The sequence below is a fragment of the Hydra vulgaris genome, chromosome 14 (assembly GCF_038396675.1).
Source record: "Hydra vulgaris chromosome 14, alternate assembly HydraT2T_AEP".
NCBI lineage: Eukaryota > Metazoa > Cnidaria > Hydrozoa > Anthoathecata > Hydridae > Hydra > Hydra vulgaris.
In genome coordinates, this window is record NC_088933.1 from 3,587,501 (window position 1) to 3,605,976 (window position 18,476).

At 26.6% G+C, this 18,476-nt stretch overlaps 2 protein-coding genes across 2 annotated transcripts; both read left to right on the top strand.

The window, feature by feature from the left end:
- Positions 1-8,705: 8,705 nt before the first annotated feature.
- LOC100200004 (platelet-activating factor acetylhydrolase IB subunit alpha1) lies at positions 8,706-10,042 on the top strand. Its single transcript, XM_065818409.1, has one exon. The coding sequence runs from the start codon at positions 8,743-8,745 to the stop codon at positions 9,916-9,918; it is 1,176 nt and encodes a 391-aa protein (XP_065674481.1). The 5' UTR covers positions 8,706-8,742; the 3' UTR covers positions 9,919-10,042.
- A 2,429-nt stretch (positions 10,043-12,471) lies between these two features.
- Positions 12,472-18,463, top strand: LOC101240044 (ubiquinone/menaquinone biosynthesis C-methyltransferase UbiE). The gene is made up of 2 exons (XM_065818416.1): positions 12,472-12,672; positions 17,645-18,463. Exons 1-2 carry the CDS (start codon positions 12,553-12,555, stop codon positions 18,371-18,373), a joined length of 849 nt encoding a protein of 282 aa, XP_065674488.1. The 5' UTR covers positions 12,472-12,552; the 3' UTR covers positions 18,374-18,463.
- The last annotated feature ends 13 nt before the right edge of the window (positions 18,464-18,476 follow it).

The window sequence follows — 18,476 nt, forward strand, 5'->3', positions numbered from 1 at the left end:
ACAAAGGATTTGTTTATTTTGCGAGTTTTAATTGTATTATTTTCGGTGTAATATATATATCGAATTTCTTTTTCAGATGTTGTCCCTTTGTGGTAGGATTCACCATTTTGAGAATGGTGAATAAAAAGTGTTATATCATTTTAAATATTATAAATGAACTTTAAAGTTTTATACTTTTATACTATCAAGTATATATATATATATATATATATATATATATATATATATATATATATATATATATATATATATATATATATATATATATTGTTATATTCGAGGATATATATATATATATATATATATATATATATATATATATATATATCCTCGAATATAATAAACACATAGTTCACACTGATTTCGAAATCAAATAATAGTTTTATCTTATGGCTTTTACTTGAACAAATATTATCAAAACTTCGGAAAATGCAGTGATTTAGAAAGTAAAATTATTTGGTTAACAAATAACGCAGTAGCATTGTTAATGTATAGTCCTAATTTTTTTAACATTAGTGTCCTGGCATTCTTAAATACTAAAACATCCAGCAAATACATATGAAATGGTCTTTATTTTCCCACTTTATTTTTGTTGTTCCTCTATAACTAGTTGTAGCGATTATTTATAATTTATACAAAAAATTTAATTTTAAGAAATGTTCTTTAATAATCATTTATTTAAGCGAATCCAGATACAAATCTTTTTTGTATTGTGTAATGTTAGAATTATCATTTTATATTAAGTAATTTTATAATTATTTTTATTGTTATTATTATTTTAACTTTTGCTACTGTTGTAAAAATGATTATAAATGGAAAATAAACAGCTTCTTGTTGTTGTTGTGTTCACTCTAGCGAGTAAATAATTATAGAATAAACAGAAAAACTATGAAAAGTTTGAAAAAAAAGTTAAAAACAACTCAGCTAAAAGCAAAATTAAATGGAAACTTAGGGTAGGGTGGGGTAATATGAATTGTTGGGGTAATATGGATATATTCAATAAGTATGCATGGAGCAAGTTATCCACACATATTGCTAAAACATGAAAATTAACAACAGTTTACACACATAAGTGGCTTTTTTTTTTCCGCATTAGCAATGTTTATATTTGATTTACATGAATAGTTAAAATGTAAAACGTTTTAGTTTGAAAAAAATATTAAAACATTAAGTTTCAAAACTTTTGTCTGCAGATTTCAGTAATATTACTTATCCAAGAATAATGATATAAATTTATTAGTTGGACCATGATGTAACAACATGTAAAATTCAATTTATGAGTTCTCTAACCCTTATTGAAAAATAAACAAAAATCTGAAATGGGGTAAAATGGATATACAGGTAAAATGATAGTGAGATAAAATGGATATATATAAAATCCTGTTAACATTATAGAATTTTGTTACAAAGTCTTAAGCTACATTACATTTATTCATATACTTATGCTCACTTTTGCTTTTAAATATAGTATTATACATTTTTCAGTTACATATAATAGTTTTATATAATTCTACTGAACTAATAACATTAAGATCATAGTTCAAATTTGTTCTCCCTGAATGGCTAGGGTAAAACTTTAACTCCCATCTAAATATTTTATATTTTATTTTTGTATTCCTCATTTTATTTATTTTATTATCATATTTTACTTTATAATTAAATTTTATATTTTATGTAATTAAAGTTAACTTTATATAATATTTTAGATAATATAATAAGACTGAAATAAATTATCATGTCTGAAATAAAATATCAATGCAAGACTATTGGTACATACAATTACAGCAAATTAATGACTACCATACAACTTGTTAAGGAAGGGGAGTATACTATGTTTCAAAATCTTCTGGCCTAAAGGGCAAAATTTTATTAGCTCAAGATATTGTCGCAAGATTGCAAGAAAAAGAGAAGAAAAAAAAGACTGTATCAGTAAGAAAACTAAAAAGAAAACTGTATCAGTAAGAAAACTAAAAAGAAGACTGTATCAGTAAGAAAACTAAAAAGAAGACTGTATCAGTAAGAAAACTAAAAAGAAGACTGTATCAGTAAGAAAACTAAAAAGAAGACTGTATCAGTAAGAAAGCTAAAAAGAAGACCGTATCAGTAAGAAAACTAAAAAGAAGACTGTATCAGTAAGAAAAAGAAAACTTCTTGTCATAACAAATACAGTTTGACGTTTTAAATTCATGAAAAGCAATAAGTGTGATATATGCATCAAATATACTATGAGTATCCGTATTACCCCATCAGTGGGGTAATACGGATACTCATAGTATATTTGGTGTTGTTAAAAAAGGATTAGTACGTTAGTTATAGAAGATATATTTATGTTCTACTCATTGTGAAGTTATTCTATACACCCTGAATGTAAAGAAAAATAACAAAAGTTTTTATGGTGGTTATTAACTAAAAAAAAAATGATATTAAAAAAATATATATCTAAAATTCTATCCATATTACCCCACCCCACCCTATTCCGGATTTCTTCCGGATAATCTATCCAAACAATTTTGACCTAGATGATCTATGAAATATAAATGTTAACAGAGAAGAATGTCGAAAACAATTTAATGTTTTAAAACAAAACATTTTTGTTTCAACAAAGTTTAATCTAGTTTAATATTTAATCTTGAAAAAAAACATTTACATTTACGAATGTGCGGAGTGTCTGAAATTAAGATCATCCCAGGTCCCGATTACTGTATTTATTTATTTTTATTTTTAATTTTTTGCGAAAAAACTCCACAGCACATTAGTATGAATATATGTACAAAAGTTTTTTTTCATACCATTTCTGTAAATTACCTATTTTTGACCCATTAAAAAAATACACCTGTCTTGTACATATATCTCCTGTCTTTATGTGTATGTACTATTGTAGGCGAAGTTTGTGTACTTAGGGCTACCTTGTACCTCGGACCCCAATTTATTCAAAAACTACTAAGTTTTAAGTTGTGCTTCTTTGTCAGTTAAATAGTTATAAAAAAACTTTTATTTTCTTATCTTATTTTGATTCTCAGAGAGCGTTGCCACGGCAAGTTATAATCTGAAATTGTTTTTTTGATGATCTAAAATAAAGTTTTGGTGCTGGCATCTTAAATTGTTTTAAAATCCTAGAGGAAATGCTTTTCTATTGGTTCTTGTACAATCAAAAGTTTGGAACATTTTTAAAAATTTGCGAAAAATGCAAAAGATTTTTTAAAGTTATTTTTTGCATACAAGTTTTGAGTATGAAAATTATATGCATAGGCAATTTCTTTACCCACTAAATTTGTTTTAGTCGTAGTTTGTTGCTATTTTAACAAAAACTTAAATTATTATTTGTGGGAAAAATTAATGAATTAACAACAGAAAACATGCTCAGGAAATTTTGCATAATAAAAGGTTTGACACTGACTGCTATCGCTGCACAGTATAATGTAATACATTGCTGCCTGATAAAAAATTGAGGTCATAGGTCCCTTACCTGGAAAATTACCTAACTTCAACCCTTTGAAAATTGCTGTTCTCATCTTAAAAACGAAGTCCATAATTAAGACTCTTATTTTCTGATGATCTACGACAGAATATTAGGCCGGAAACATACGTTGAATCTAAGTATAGATTCAACTTAAGTTTCTTGAATATTTAAGAAAGCTTATTCAGTCTATTCATAACCATTTAGCTGTTTGAAAGAACACCATACACCATAGCATTACCATACACCATAGCATTACCATATACCATAGCATTACCATACACCATAGCATTACCATATACCATAGCATTACCATACACCATAGCATTACCATATACCATAGCATTACCATACACCATAGCATTACCATACACCATAGCATTACCATACACCATAGCATTACCATACACCATAGCATTACCATAACTAATTGTTTGAACGCCATACCAATTATTTAATTGATATGCGAATACTTGCTAATCTTTTATAGTTAATCTTTTTATTAATTATCATAATTATCATAATTATTAACATACTTTGATAAAATAAATGAATAATTTAACAAAAATCACTTTTTTCATAAGACTATTAAGTCAGGGTTTTACTTCAGGCTGTATAGTTTGCTTGTACCTAGGGCAATATGCCCTATATGTGTGTTTCTCTGATAAAGAATTTGTTTGATGGCAAGGTAGATTGTTGAACTTTGTTTGGTGCAGACCTTCTTTTTTTTTTTTTACAGTTGTTTTGGTATTAGCATTTTACGCTTAGACTTATTTTTTAATTTTTGCAAAGAACTATCAAGTTTAAACGTTTTAAATGTTGTAAATTCTAAGTAACGCTAAATCAAATTTGTTGAAAATAATCTAAGATTAAACACATTTTTAATAAAATTTATGTGTCTATCTTTGTTGTTCATTTATTACGGAGTTAAACCTAATTTTCAGAGAGTAGCTCTAGGTATAAAATCTTGCAGCTCTAAGTAAAGTTTAAAAAAAGCTTATTGTACCTAGAGCCACTAATTTTTAAACCCTTTTACACAACAAGCATTTATTTTTGTAAGTCTTTATACCTATATTAGTACAAAGTAATCAGTATAGAAATGTGATTATACCAGTTTCATATTTTTAGACAAATCTGGGGCGTTGAAAAAATTTGGCTCTAGGTACACAAACTTCCTTTAATATTTCTTAATGATATTTCTAAATACCTAAATACTTATCTTTTAGAAGTCAAAAGCTTGCAAAAGATTAGTATTTAGATATTTGGAAAAATTATTTAGAAATATTAAAGGAAGTTTGTGTACCTAGAGCCAAACTTTTTCAACGCCCTAGACGTGTCTAAAAATATGAAATTATTGTAAAATTGTTTATATAATCTTCTGAAACATTGATTGCTTTAAATACTATTTCATATTTAACATCAAAAATATATCTTAAAAGAGATAAGCAGTTATTGATTGGAAATGATTTTTCTTAAGAATAATCATTATGAATTACTCAATATTTTTTTATTTATTTAAGGCTTTAGCATTTGAGCGTTTTAATTACAATAATTTTAAGTATCAATAGAAAACAGCACTTAAACAATAACTAATTTTTAATTAAATATTATTATTGTAACTTTAACATCGCTTGAATCCCTTATTTGAAACAGCTTGTCTACACAACCTTGTTCACACAACTTTGTTCACACAACCTTGTTCACACAACCTTGTTCACACAGCCTTGTTCACACAGCCTTGTTCACACAACCTTATTTACACAACCTTGTTCACACAACCTTGTTTACATAACGTTGTTCACACAGCCTTGTGCACACAACCTTGTTTTGAGATTATTGATAAAAACTGATTATCTTACCCGTATTTTATTGCCAACAAAAAAGTAAGTTTAACAAAGTTATTAGAACCAATCCATAGAGATAACGGTACTAGTGGTCTTTTTGTGCTTAAGTTGTAAGTCTATCTACACTGAACTCTATACTTAACTCAATACCGACAAATGGGGTTTTTCAAATATAATTCTGGGATTGCTTTTTTATAAATATTTGATAAAGATAACTTTTCAAATTGCGAGTATTTATGCTTAAATAAAATTAGAATACTTTGCAACAAGTTACAATGATTGGAGCTTGGGAACAACAAACTCTTGTTGAAATATGTCCTCCCCCTCCCCTACACTGAATGTGTTAATAATAATTTAGCAGCCGTGCGAGTTCTTGCTCAGAACCCAGAGGTCTAAGATTCGACGTTGTCTTTAGCCCAATATTGGTAAGAAAGGAGGCATAAACGTCCTTGTTAAATGCTCTTTGGCGGTGCTCTACGATAAGACCGTAATGACTTCTGGGAGCACCTTAATAACTACAATAAAAAGAAATAATAATTTACACGTAGCTAAAATTGACAGTTTGTTTACTATTATTTTAAGTTTAATATTATCATTAGTCATTACTTTATATAATTGGTTTACCAGTGTGCAATATTAGGTTAGTTGTTTAAAAAAAAAAAAGTTTTAGCATATTTTAATGATTTAACCACATCAATTATGTATGATTAAAATATAAATTCTCGTTTAATCATAAGTTTTTTTGAATGTCTTCTGTTCTTCATCTGTAGACGAGTTCGTGTTGCACGAATTTATCTTGATATCTTTATTTAATTTTTGATTTTGAGAATAATTTGAATTTGGCTTTCTTTGGATCTCAGTGTTGATGGCTACTACCCTTTGATTGGCAAGCCCTCCATAAGTCACATGCTTGGGCGAAACATTTACTTTCGCATAATTTACTTATTTGTTCTTCTTTTATATTTGCTTTTATTCAGCATTTCTTCTCTTTGTTCTATATTGTACTTCCTTTTCTCAAGATTCCACTCTTTTTGATTTCTTTTCAAAGAAAATCAACCAAACCCTTTTCTCTTTATTCTTAACCCAATATTGTTGGTATTGGTGACTTCAAAGATCATAACTTTTGTATTTCTCAATCTTTTATTCAAATAGTTAATTTTGAGAATCGTTTTCAGACAAACCTAACCACTTTCCTTCATTTGTGTCTCTGACACAAATAAACTAGGTTGTGTTCAGTTTCTCCTTGTTTTCCATTAGGTAGTTTGGTCCAAGCTATAATCTCATGAAATATTTTATCTTCTTTAGACATATCATTACGCTACTTACTGTTACCATAAAGCTAATTCTGCTGATTCCGCTTATTGTTATGTCTTGTTCGTAATCTCCTGGAATCAGGTAGGTATGGAAGCATTCATTCCTGCTTGTTGATTTCAAGTCAAGAATCACTTTTTACCTCATGTTGCTTTTTCTATTGTAATCATTTGATTTTCATCTTTTTTTACTAGCGACTTAACAACTTCATGAATTCATGAAAAATCATAAAAAAAATAGCAGGCTTTAAACAGATCTTGAGAAATTGAGCTAGTCTATAAAAGCTATGCTTTATAGAATGGCATATACTAAATAAAGTTTGATGATCAATAATCATACAAACATATATTGATTTTTGCTATTCAAGTCAAGCCTCGCTCGTTAATAAGTCTAGATTAATAATATTTTTACAAGATTAACTCTCTTAAGAACAAACGTCTTTTTATGCTATCAAGGAATCATTATAAAAACATGATAATTTCCATTATTTCAAGAGTACTAATTCTTGTATCTTTTCTCAGAAGTAAGATTCTAGAGACTTTCAGAAAATTTTTAACAGTAACGCTAACAATGGTAAGTTTAACATTCCATCTTTTATACATTGATCTAAGGTATATAAATCGTATAATAAGTCATCTAGCCCTGGTCACGTGACCAAATAGCAAATTTATGAACTTTTTTTTTTAATTTTTATTTCAAATTTTTCCAATTGCAAACTGAAAATTCATGCAGGAAATGAATAATTAAGATAATATAGACATATTGAAAAAGTATTATTGCTTCATGACTTATAGTTTTGCAATAACTTAGGCCTTTCAAAACGTTCGCCATCTTACCTCGTCTTCCACTATCTGTTTCGTTTTTAATCTATCTGCTCTAAAAACTTTTAGTTTTTAGAGCATAAAGAAAATTCCAAAGCAAATCTATGCTTTGAAACTTTCTGCCACCTATATATTTTCATAACTTATGGAAATTACAAAACTTTAAGCCGTTTCTTTCTCTTTCTTAATACTTTTTGTTATCTGGTAACTTCGAACTTAAGGTGGTAAAAAAACTTGAAATTTCTTGGGCTTGCCCAAGAAATTTCAAAAATTTTAGATTTTTTTTTTCAAGTTCGAAAAGTAGATTAACTCTGGTCAAATTTCTTAATTAATATATGGTTAACCTTTTAAGCATAATTTTAGCCTGAAACTCTGACTATTTTAGGATAAATATTTGTTTGAAAATGTAGTTAAAAAACATTTTCAAAATGATGACTCAGCATTTGTACTTACTTTAAATGTTTCTTCAATAAGCACAGTTTTTCAAAAATAATTTTGTTTTCAAAATTAATGTATTTTCGGTTTTAACTTTTTTGGGCTAGTACCACCTTAAATAGTTGTTGCTTGCAGTCTTGTTGAAAGTTATTTAGTTAATTAGCATTTTTTTTCGCTAGAAAAAGACTTTCGAAAATATATTTATATTCGGCAAACTCGTTTTGACGCATGATTATTTTTAGCTGTGAAACTTGGTACTTTTGGTAAGATAAACTTTTTTTTCTGTCGACCTTTGGAGGAGATCCGGGAGAGGTGGCCACTTTAGAGAAAGATTTTTTCTCTATCATGGGGTTGGTTTCATTAACTATATAGAATTGTGTAAATGATAATTGATATCGCTTACTAATACAAAAATTTATTTTTAAAACTTATGGAATGTTATTTTGGACTAGTTTTTAAACTATTTCAAAATAAAATAAAATTTCGAGGGAATTTACAGCAGTACAAATACTAATATAAAGTAAATACCTGAAGATACAACATATCAGTATAAAATATGAAGAAAATAATATAAGTAAATAAAATAAGAAAATAATATAAGTAATAAAAATTATATCTGTAATAGTAATTATAATAGCAATAGTTATTTATGTAATAATCACATTGATAATAATAATAATAATAAAAATAATAATATCAATAATAATCATAATAACAATAATAATAATAATAAAAATAATAATTTCTTGTATCTGTTTGTTTAGTTTCTTGTAAAAGAATAAATAATTTAAAATAAAATTTTAAAATTATATATGGTAAATTTTTATGTTTTTTTTTTTTAAATTTGTTTTATTTTTAGTTTTAGTTCTAAAAAATGTCTAAAAATGGAATCAAAAAAACTATAACTTTAGTTAGTTCACCAGTAAACAACTTTTCATCTATCAACCACAGCTCATATGACCCATTATCATTTATTGAAAAAAGGAAGAAATCCAACCAGTCTGCAGGAACAAATTCTTTTTATTGCACTAATATATCACCAGCAACTACCCCATCATATCGTGATAACAAAGCTGGATGGTTTGAAACTCACAACAAACATGCTGCATTAGCTGTTAGTTCAAAATCTGAAGTTATTTTAATTGGTGATTCCATCATAGCAGGGTTATCTCGTTATCATAATGTATGGAGAAAGTATTTTAATCCATTAAAAGCTCTTAATTTTGGTATTGGTGGTGATCGTACACAACACGTTCTGTGGCGTGCAGAAAATCTAACTTTAAGTCAGGCAATAAAATATATTGTTATACATTGTGGAACTAACAACTTAGATCATGATAATTCACAAGACATTGCTAATGGAATTATATCTATTGGACTTGTCTTCCAAGAATTCAACCCGAACATAAAAATCATTGTTACTGGACTATTACCACGAGACTCTTTTAGTAGTTCTTTTCGACGAGAGAAAATCTTACAGACAAATAAACGTTTAAAAAAGTTGTGTAAAAATAAGTTAAATAATTTCTTTTATATGAAACAAGATGTTGATTGGACATTAGAAGATGGCGACTTGAATGTAGAACTTTATTATTCAGATTGTTTACATTTAGTTGAAACAGGAAATAATAAGCTTGCTATATCAATAGTTTCAATTTTAAATAAAGTAAGATGTGAGGAGAATATTATGTATTCTTCAGATGATCTTGAAAGTGAATTTCATACAAATTTTATTAAAAAAAGACAATTTTCTAAGCGCAGAGGTTCACCTTTATTTTTTTCTGCAAATAAACGTCTTCGAAACCAAGAATTTGTTTATGAATCAAGAAATTCATTAGCTGAAGAAACAGATAGTAAATCAAACAAAAGTTTAAGAAAACAATACAGTGTTAGCAAGCTGACTTCAGCAATCAAATCAAAAATCCATGCTGCAATTGTTGGCAGAAAAAATGAAGACACTAAACTTACATCTGTTGCAAAGTCAATTGATATATCCAGTCTCGATGATATGAAAAGGAAAAAAGCACGCCTTTTGAAGTTTGACATCTGATTAATGTCAGATAAATTTTTTTTTATACCTGTTTATAAAATGCAGTTACTATATCAATGGTAACTTGTTTGATATAGTTGTAAGCCTTTTTACTTAAGCAATTGATTTTATAACTCAGCAAAAATCAATTATAGTGAAAATAAAAACAGTTTAGAATTGGTAAGTTTAACAAATATAATAAGAAACTGATCATTAAAATCATTACATTAAAATTGTTTTAAAATTTAAATACAAATTAGATTTATTGAATTTTGAATAAATAAATAAATTTATTGTTAATTATATAAATAGATTTTTGAATTATAAAAATTGCAGTTCAAATCTTTAGTCTAACAGATAAATTAAAAGTAATTTCTTATAAATTTTTCTTAAAATATTTTTAGGTTTCTATAATTAATAATATTGAAATTTAAAAAAAAAAAAATTTATATAATTAATAATTATATAAATTTATACTCAATAAAAATAATTATATAATTTAAATAAAATAATAAATAATAATAAAAGCTCAATCAGCATGAACATATTTTTTTCATGGTTCTGCTCTGGCAGTTAGAAAACTCTCAGATTTGTCTTGTCAAAATGCAAAAATGGTGACAAATAAAATTAATATTGCTATCGCAAATAATTCAAAAAGTAGTTAAAAAAACCATAAAACAATTTTGAAAATAACAGTTTATTTATAATTTTCTTTTTTTTGTGAGCCAGAGCCAATTTTCTCAGATCTGATTCTAGCTAAAATCTCTACAAAATTTTATCAAGTGATATGTTAACATTTTTTTTTTTAAATTAACACTTATTTAAAAATTTTTTTGTAACTTATAATTTTTTTGCAAAAAAAAAAGGCTTTTTGGCAACACAGGCTCCATTGTAACAGCTTGGCTCTAGCTAATATAAACTGTTGTTACTTTTATTAATATTATCGCTATTGTTATTATTACTACTACTATTATTATTATTATTATTATTATTATTATTATTATTATTATTATTATTATTAATATACACAAATTAGTATATTTAAGCTTGCAGCAGTTTTTTTTTATTAACAAGTAAAATTCCTAATTTTACTTGTTAATAAAAACTTCAGATTATTTGGATGGTTGTGCGCCAAACCAGCCTATACAACAAAGTTGAAAAAATTTAGTTTATATTAAAAAATGATTTACGTAGTGTTTCTTTGCAAACACCAAAATACTATAATTAAAATTTTTAAGTGCACTGAACTGCAATTACTTTTTCGGTTTAATGGCTTTCGTTAAAGACTTTGTTTAGCTTTTGTTAAAAACTTTGCGTCAAATTATCTCATTCCAACATATTCGTTTTATAGGCTGGTTTGGCGCTTAACCATCCATTTGGTTCAAACAATAAAACTAGTAGAAGGGGATTTTTGTTTTTAGTTTTATACAAAATACTGTTTTATTTTATTTTTCATCAATTCTACTTAATTTAATTTAAAAAATAAATATTTAATATCATTATATTGTTGTAATTATCAAAATCTTTGCTTTGTGACTTTTCTCAAAAATAAAAGTGATAACTATAGAACCAAAAATAAAATTTTTCACTTTTTTTGTTCAGTTAAATTGTTTATAATTTGCAATAAATAAAAATTATTTATACATTATATATAATTACATAGGTTGTGTACTTGATTCAAATTCATTATTTTAAATTGTTATCTACATAATTTTCCATAAGTAGATATTTATTTTTGTGAGTCGTTAAATTTTTAAAAATTTTGATTTAAATTTAAGTTTTGTGTACACGTGTAATTTAGTTCAGCATTATCATAATTTAAAAAAATGTTGTTTTCAATGTTTCTTCAATTTAATACTATTATTACTTTTATGATTATTTTTACCATTATTATTGTTGTTAATCTTATTATTGTAGTTGTTATTGTTGTTATTTTTATTATTGTTATTTTATTTACTTATCTGTAAAGTATTTTTCAAATTTATGGGGTAAAAGTTTCTGTTTTTGGAGTTAAAACAGTTAAAAAATAACACTAGATTGATTTTTAAGTTTTCTTTAGATACAAATAAAAAACAAAACAACATTTTATGCATAATAAAAAATGTCTATTTTGTAAAAAAGAGTTTTTTTAACTTTGACGTATTCAGGCATCTAAAAAATCAGAAATTCAAATGAACTTTTTTGTAATAATATTTATATTTTATATATTCCTACTTTTTATTTTTATTTTATAACTTTTTAAAGTATATTTGACTGATTTTGCTTTTTATAATGGCAATAATTAAATATTTTAAATTCAAATTTTTAGAAATAATTTTATTTGATTATTTCATTAATTAGCATTTTTTTAAACAAAAAAATTTGTTAATAAAAGTTGAACAACTTTTTTTTAATAAAAATGTTAATATAAAGTATATGATATAAAATCACAAACAATTTACCAAATAATAATTGATAAAGTTTTCAATGAAATATAGTTTAAAACTATCAATTAGTTGTAATTTAGTAAGAACATTATTTTTTAAGTATTGTAGATATTTTTTTCTATCAAACTGTAAGTTTATATTTAATTCTTAATTAACATCCATTTTAATTTAGTTTTCATTATTTTTAAAGTAAACAACAAATGATATAAGTATATATATTGCAGATAAAATGAGTTTGTATTACAACTACGAAGAAGCTAGTATTGGCTATGATCAAGCACGTATAGCTGATGGTGCTGATTTTATGTGTGCTTTATTTTCTGGGTTATTAAAAAAGGATTTATCGCAGGTAAAACCTGTTAAAAAAATTTTATCCTACTTTATCAATATATAAATATTTCAGTCAGTATTTTTTAGTTTGTATTTTTAGTAGCTAATTTTTACTGTACGCTAATTATTATGTGTAATGTAATTTCAATTTATAATTATGTGACATGAAGTTTTTTTTTATTGATTGGTTATTATGCATTATTAGAAATTGCTTGATGATACTGAATTTTAATTACAAAGACTTGTTAAGAAAATTGTAGTCAGCGAGTTTTTCTGGACTAAAAATATTCTTTTTTATTTCTATTTGATTTACTGTCAAGTAATGCATGTTAACCATGCTGAAAGCAACTAATACTTTATATATTAATATATTTGTGTAGCAAAATCATAATCAACTCAGTTCTGCAAAAATGTCAGGAAAAACTTGATTGTAAAAATTGTATTTGATTGTAAAGATTTCAAAAATTGCTTTATCCAGTTGTTTTTTTTTAAACATCTTCGCTTCCAACAAGGCTGCAAGCAACCACTAATTAAAGTTGGAAGTTACTGGAAGAGAAAAGATGAAGATTGTAGAGCAAGATAACGATTGACGGACGACTTAAAGGATTGCAAATTATATGAATCAGGAAAGCAAGATGAAGGAAGCGAATTCCAAAGAAGTGATGATCAAGGAAAAAAACTAGACGAATAAGCGTCTAGTTTTTTGGAGCACTTAGGAACAGTCACAGAAAAAGGATGAGACTTAATTGAATAACGAGTAACACCAGAATGAATTTTAGTAGATGGCACAAGAGATGCTAGCTCTTTAGAGCAGTGCTAGCTCTTTAGAGCAGTGCTAGCTCTTTAGAGCAGTTTATAGCCTCATATATAATTAAGAGGGGAATCGTGCCCAAATTAAAAAAGTTTCAAACTATAGACATTAAACTTTTTTTAACTGTTCTAAAAACCTATAGCTTATAAATGTAACAAGTTCAAGTTTTATTAATTATAACTATATAATAACTATATTATAATTATTTATAATTGTTATATTCAGGGCTGTGGAGTCGGAGTCGTGGAGTTGAGATATAATTATTTTTAGATAATTAGATTAGCAAGCTTACCAAAAATAATTTACAGTTAACTTGCATTTGTAGTATAGTTAAATTTGGAAAAATATCTTTTGAATTGTAAAATAATCATAAAAGTTTAGCTATACCAGATCAGAGATTAAGGCTGGTGACCATTTGTTAATTACTAAACAAATTCAAAAAAACTATTCAAGCACAGGCAATTTAGTTTTAAATAGTTTTGTCAAATAAATTAGTTCAGATTCTGGTTAATTTAAAAAAAAAAAAATCATTTTCTTGCTTAGAAACTTTTCATTGCAAGTATTAAATTAAGTTTCAAAGTCTTTTAATTTTTATTTCTGTTTTACTTAAATAAGTAAAAAAAGAATTTATGCATAATTTGCATAAATTATGATTTATGATAAATTTTTTAAAGGAGACAGGTATATTAGATATATTAGAAATATTTTCAAATGTGTTTTGAAAATATTTCTAATATATCTAATATATAAGTTAATGTTTTTTTTATTTAGGCAAATAAAAAAAAGCTGAGTTTATTTTATTGTCTATGACTTTTTTTTGTTGTAAATATTTGTTAAAATTAAAACTTATGAGGATTTTTTAAAATTTTATGTATACTCTCAGGTGCTTAATACTAGGGTGGAATTTCAGTCCAGATCTGATAAAGGAAGGGGGGAGGAGGGTTCTTACAGAACACAAATAAACAATTTAATTCTAGTGTGGATTGCGGTCTAATGAGCATTTTTAAACAGCTGTTTCAATATAATTGAATAGAATTTAATCTGCTTACATAAGTTTTATACTATAGTGAAAAATAAACAAAAATCTAAATTTTTACAAATTAAAATTTTTTAAAGATTGACGATTTTTAAAGCATAATTATACTGAAAAAAAAACCCACTGAATATATATATATATATATATATATATATATATATATATATATATATATATATATATATATATATCATATTTGTTTTGTAACCATTTACCTTTTCTTTTTTATATATAAAATATCTTTCTGTTGCATGTCCTTGAATGATACACATCTCATCACGTTCAGATTTCTTATACCATTTAAGCATCTCAGTGTATTTTCTATATAAGGCTCACACACTTATATACATAGTTTTTAAGCAATTATGCCATGCCATCTACACAATCTTCACATAGCCTTAATTGTTTAATATTACCTTTTTATTCCTTTATGTTTTTATCCCTAATCTTTTAACCCTTTGTAATTTTGGATACCTGTTGATTTTTAACATTTAGCTCAGTGTCCTTAGTTCTACCCGCCCCCACCCTTTTGGTCTACTATGTTATTAGTGAAATATACGTAAACAATTATTAATAATAAATCTTTGCTAGACTTTTGTGCTTTTATACTGGACATTTGTCCAACAACTTTTAATAGTGTTTAGCTAACTCTTACTCTAATATAATCTCTCAAATATAAATTCTCCTTCCCTGAGGCTCCTACAGCTGCATTTGTTCCACTAAAGTAACTGGTTTTTGAGTCCGGTTGCAAGTGATAAATGCTAATGTAACAAGTATATATATTGCAAAAAAAAAATCTTTTGAAATACTAAATTTAATAACAATCACCTTAAAAAAATGAAAATGAAACAGTACGCAAATTATCTAAATTTTTAATTTTTTCCCATTTAAATTTATTTCAAGTTCCTATTTTGTTAGTTTTGCTGTTTTTGTTTTTGAAACTTAGTTTTTTCCGCAAAGTATTGAAATGCCTAATATAATAAAACTTGCAAATGGCCATGACCAAGTTGTCTAAAATAAGAAACTTATGAGTGGGCATACAAAACAAAAATTGCATGCATCTCCTGGGAAGTTTTGATGTTTGGTAAATAAGACTTGATTTTGAAATTTTTAAAAATGTTATTCACCTACTAAACTGAGAGGGCTACTACAGTTGAGTAGGCTACTATATTGTGGCTACAATCCTCTGTTCATGTTTTGGAGTTTTAAAGTTGACTCTTTAACTTTAAATCATGTACTTCTTTAACAAGGCCACTACACAAAGAAGCAAGTTGAATGCAGTACTACCAGGGACATGGTGGTAATTGAACTCCGAACTTCTTACTTATGAGGTGAGCGCTCTACCACTATAGTAAGTGACCGGGGCCCTGGCCCCAGCTAAAAACAGAGGATTTTTCAAACCCGGCCTCAGCTAAAAACAGAGGTTTTTGCAAACTCAACCCCGGCCCCGGCTAAACAAACACAATTTGCAGGGGTTACTAGCCGGGGCTGGATTTTTGTTGTTGTTGTTGCTGTTTTTTTTAATTTTGTTCAAGTTAAAATTTGTTATGAAAGTTTGAGAAAATATAAGAAAAAGTCACAAAAATAATATATACAAATATAATATAATTCCTAAATATTTACAATGACAAATAAGAAAGAACAAAGTAGATCAGATGGATATATGGTGTCTTTAAAAGATAGGAAAAGAAGCAATGATCTTAGAGAGAGTATGAGAGTAGTAATTAGATTTATAGTATGTATCAGAGATGATAATGATGCCAATGATTAAGATGATAATAATCATTGTCATCGTCATCATAATCATCTTAATCATCATCATCAACTGTATGCTTGATGATGATGATGATGATGATATTATGATGATGATGTAGAGATGATGATGTAAAGATGATAATGATAACGATGATGATGATGATGATGATGATGATGATGATGATGATGATGATGATGATGATGATGATGATGATGATGATGATGATGATGATGATGGTGATGATGATGACGATGAGATGATATATCTTTATATAAAATATATCATGAATTTTAAATAACAATAATATATTTATTATACAATAATAATATATTTATAAGGAATATCAATAGTAATGCAGCCCCGGTCACAAACCTGGCCCCAGCCCCGGCTATGTTTTATCAAAACCGGCCCTAGTCATATATCAACCCCGGTTGCTTACTATACCACTACACCACTACCACAACTTAAGTAAAACTTAAGAATGTTGAAGTTCAAAGTTTTTTCAAATGAAATTTGTAAGGTACATTATAAATGTTATGTTTAAGAAATGTTTATAAAAACAAAAGTTTAAATTAACTCTTTCGCTGCTCTACATGTATATACTCGCAAAAAAAATATGTCTCATACGCTCCAAGCAAGTATTTTCGCATCATGTTTTAAATTAGTTTCCTGCTCAACACGACTATTTACGTCATTTATTGTATACGTATGGAAGTCTACGAACATGTGATGCATTATGTATATACATGCATTATGAGTACCTGATGTATTAGTTTTAATGCACTACTTAAAGTAAAAAACTTTAACAATTTACCTTGGTGTTAAGCGCAACATATAATTTATTAAGATTGAGTAGTAATAAGCTTTTCTGAACATATTGGTTTTTCTTAATATTGAAAAAATCTTTTTACCTGTCATCATGCTTGAAAAATTATCACTTTGATAAAAGTTAATCACTAATTTCATTGTTTTTGGTGAAATAGGGTTTCGAATTTTTTTTTCTGGCAATGATAGAATCCGTTGCTCTTGAAGTTTGAATAAGATAATCAGTCACTTAAAAGTAATTAAATATCTTTTTGAGGGATGTATATTTTTATTTGTTATTATATCTCTTAATTCTATAACACCAAAACATGAACTTTCATACGGCTGATGCATGAATAAAGTCAAATGCAGTTCTTTCCCTTGGTGGGTTTGAAATCTGAACTCCTTGCTACATAATAATTATAATTAAATATAATAATAATAAATAGTTGTATAAAATTTGTCTGTTATACCTCTATTGTGTTAAAGTTGTTTGTTTTCAAGATTCAGTAAGTTTAAAAGTTTTTTTTTATTTTGAAGAGTAGTGTTATGTATTTTAAGGTCCTTTTACAATATTTTTTTAGATCAGTGTTTTAGATGCTGGTTGTGGAACAGGTAATTATGGTCTTGCTTTTTTAAAGAATGGTATAAATCAATTAACCATGATTGATGCATCAAAAGGAATGCTTGAATGTGCAAAGAAAAAATGTGCTAACTACAAAGGCAAAGTGGAATTTAGGTTATCTATTTTACCAGTTATAGATTTTCCATCAGCACAGTTTGATGTGGTTACATTTACTCAAGTTCTTCACCACTTAGATTCCCCTACAGTCAGTTGTAGTTTTCATGATCATCCAAGATGTACAGAAGCTATATCTCAAGCTTATCGTGTTTTGAAGCCAGGGGGTTTGTTATTAATTGATGCTATGTTTGACGAAAACTTTAATAGTATATGGTGGGGTCCTTTTTGTCCCATTGCATTTAACAATATGAAAGCTTTAAGACTCAATAAAAGTAACACTATTGCACTTCTTAAAAAATGTGGTTTTTCTGATGTCACTCATATATCAAGACCAGGTGCTTGTCTTGCTGATCCTTCAGTATACTTTAAAATAGAAAATGTTTCGGATCCAAAATGGAGAGCACATTTTTCGCAGTATAAACTTATTGAAAGTAGTGGTGAGTTGAATTTCTTGATTGATTTAGTTGAGAAGAATATTCTGGAAGGGACACTAGAAGTTTTTCGTTCAAAAGTTTTTGAAAATTTTTTTTTATGTGGTGATCATTCTATGTTTGTTTGTAAAAAATATTAAATTTTCATAAATTTTAGTATATAAATTGTATTTTATATGGTTTTTAAAATTTCATTTTGTAAAAAGAAAGAGATTAACTTTTTTTTCTAATTTTTTTGTTTTG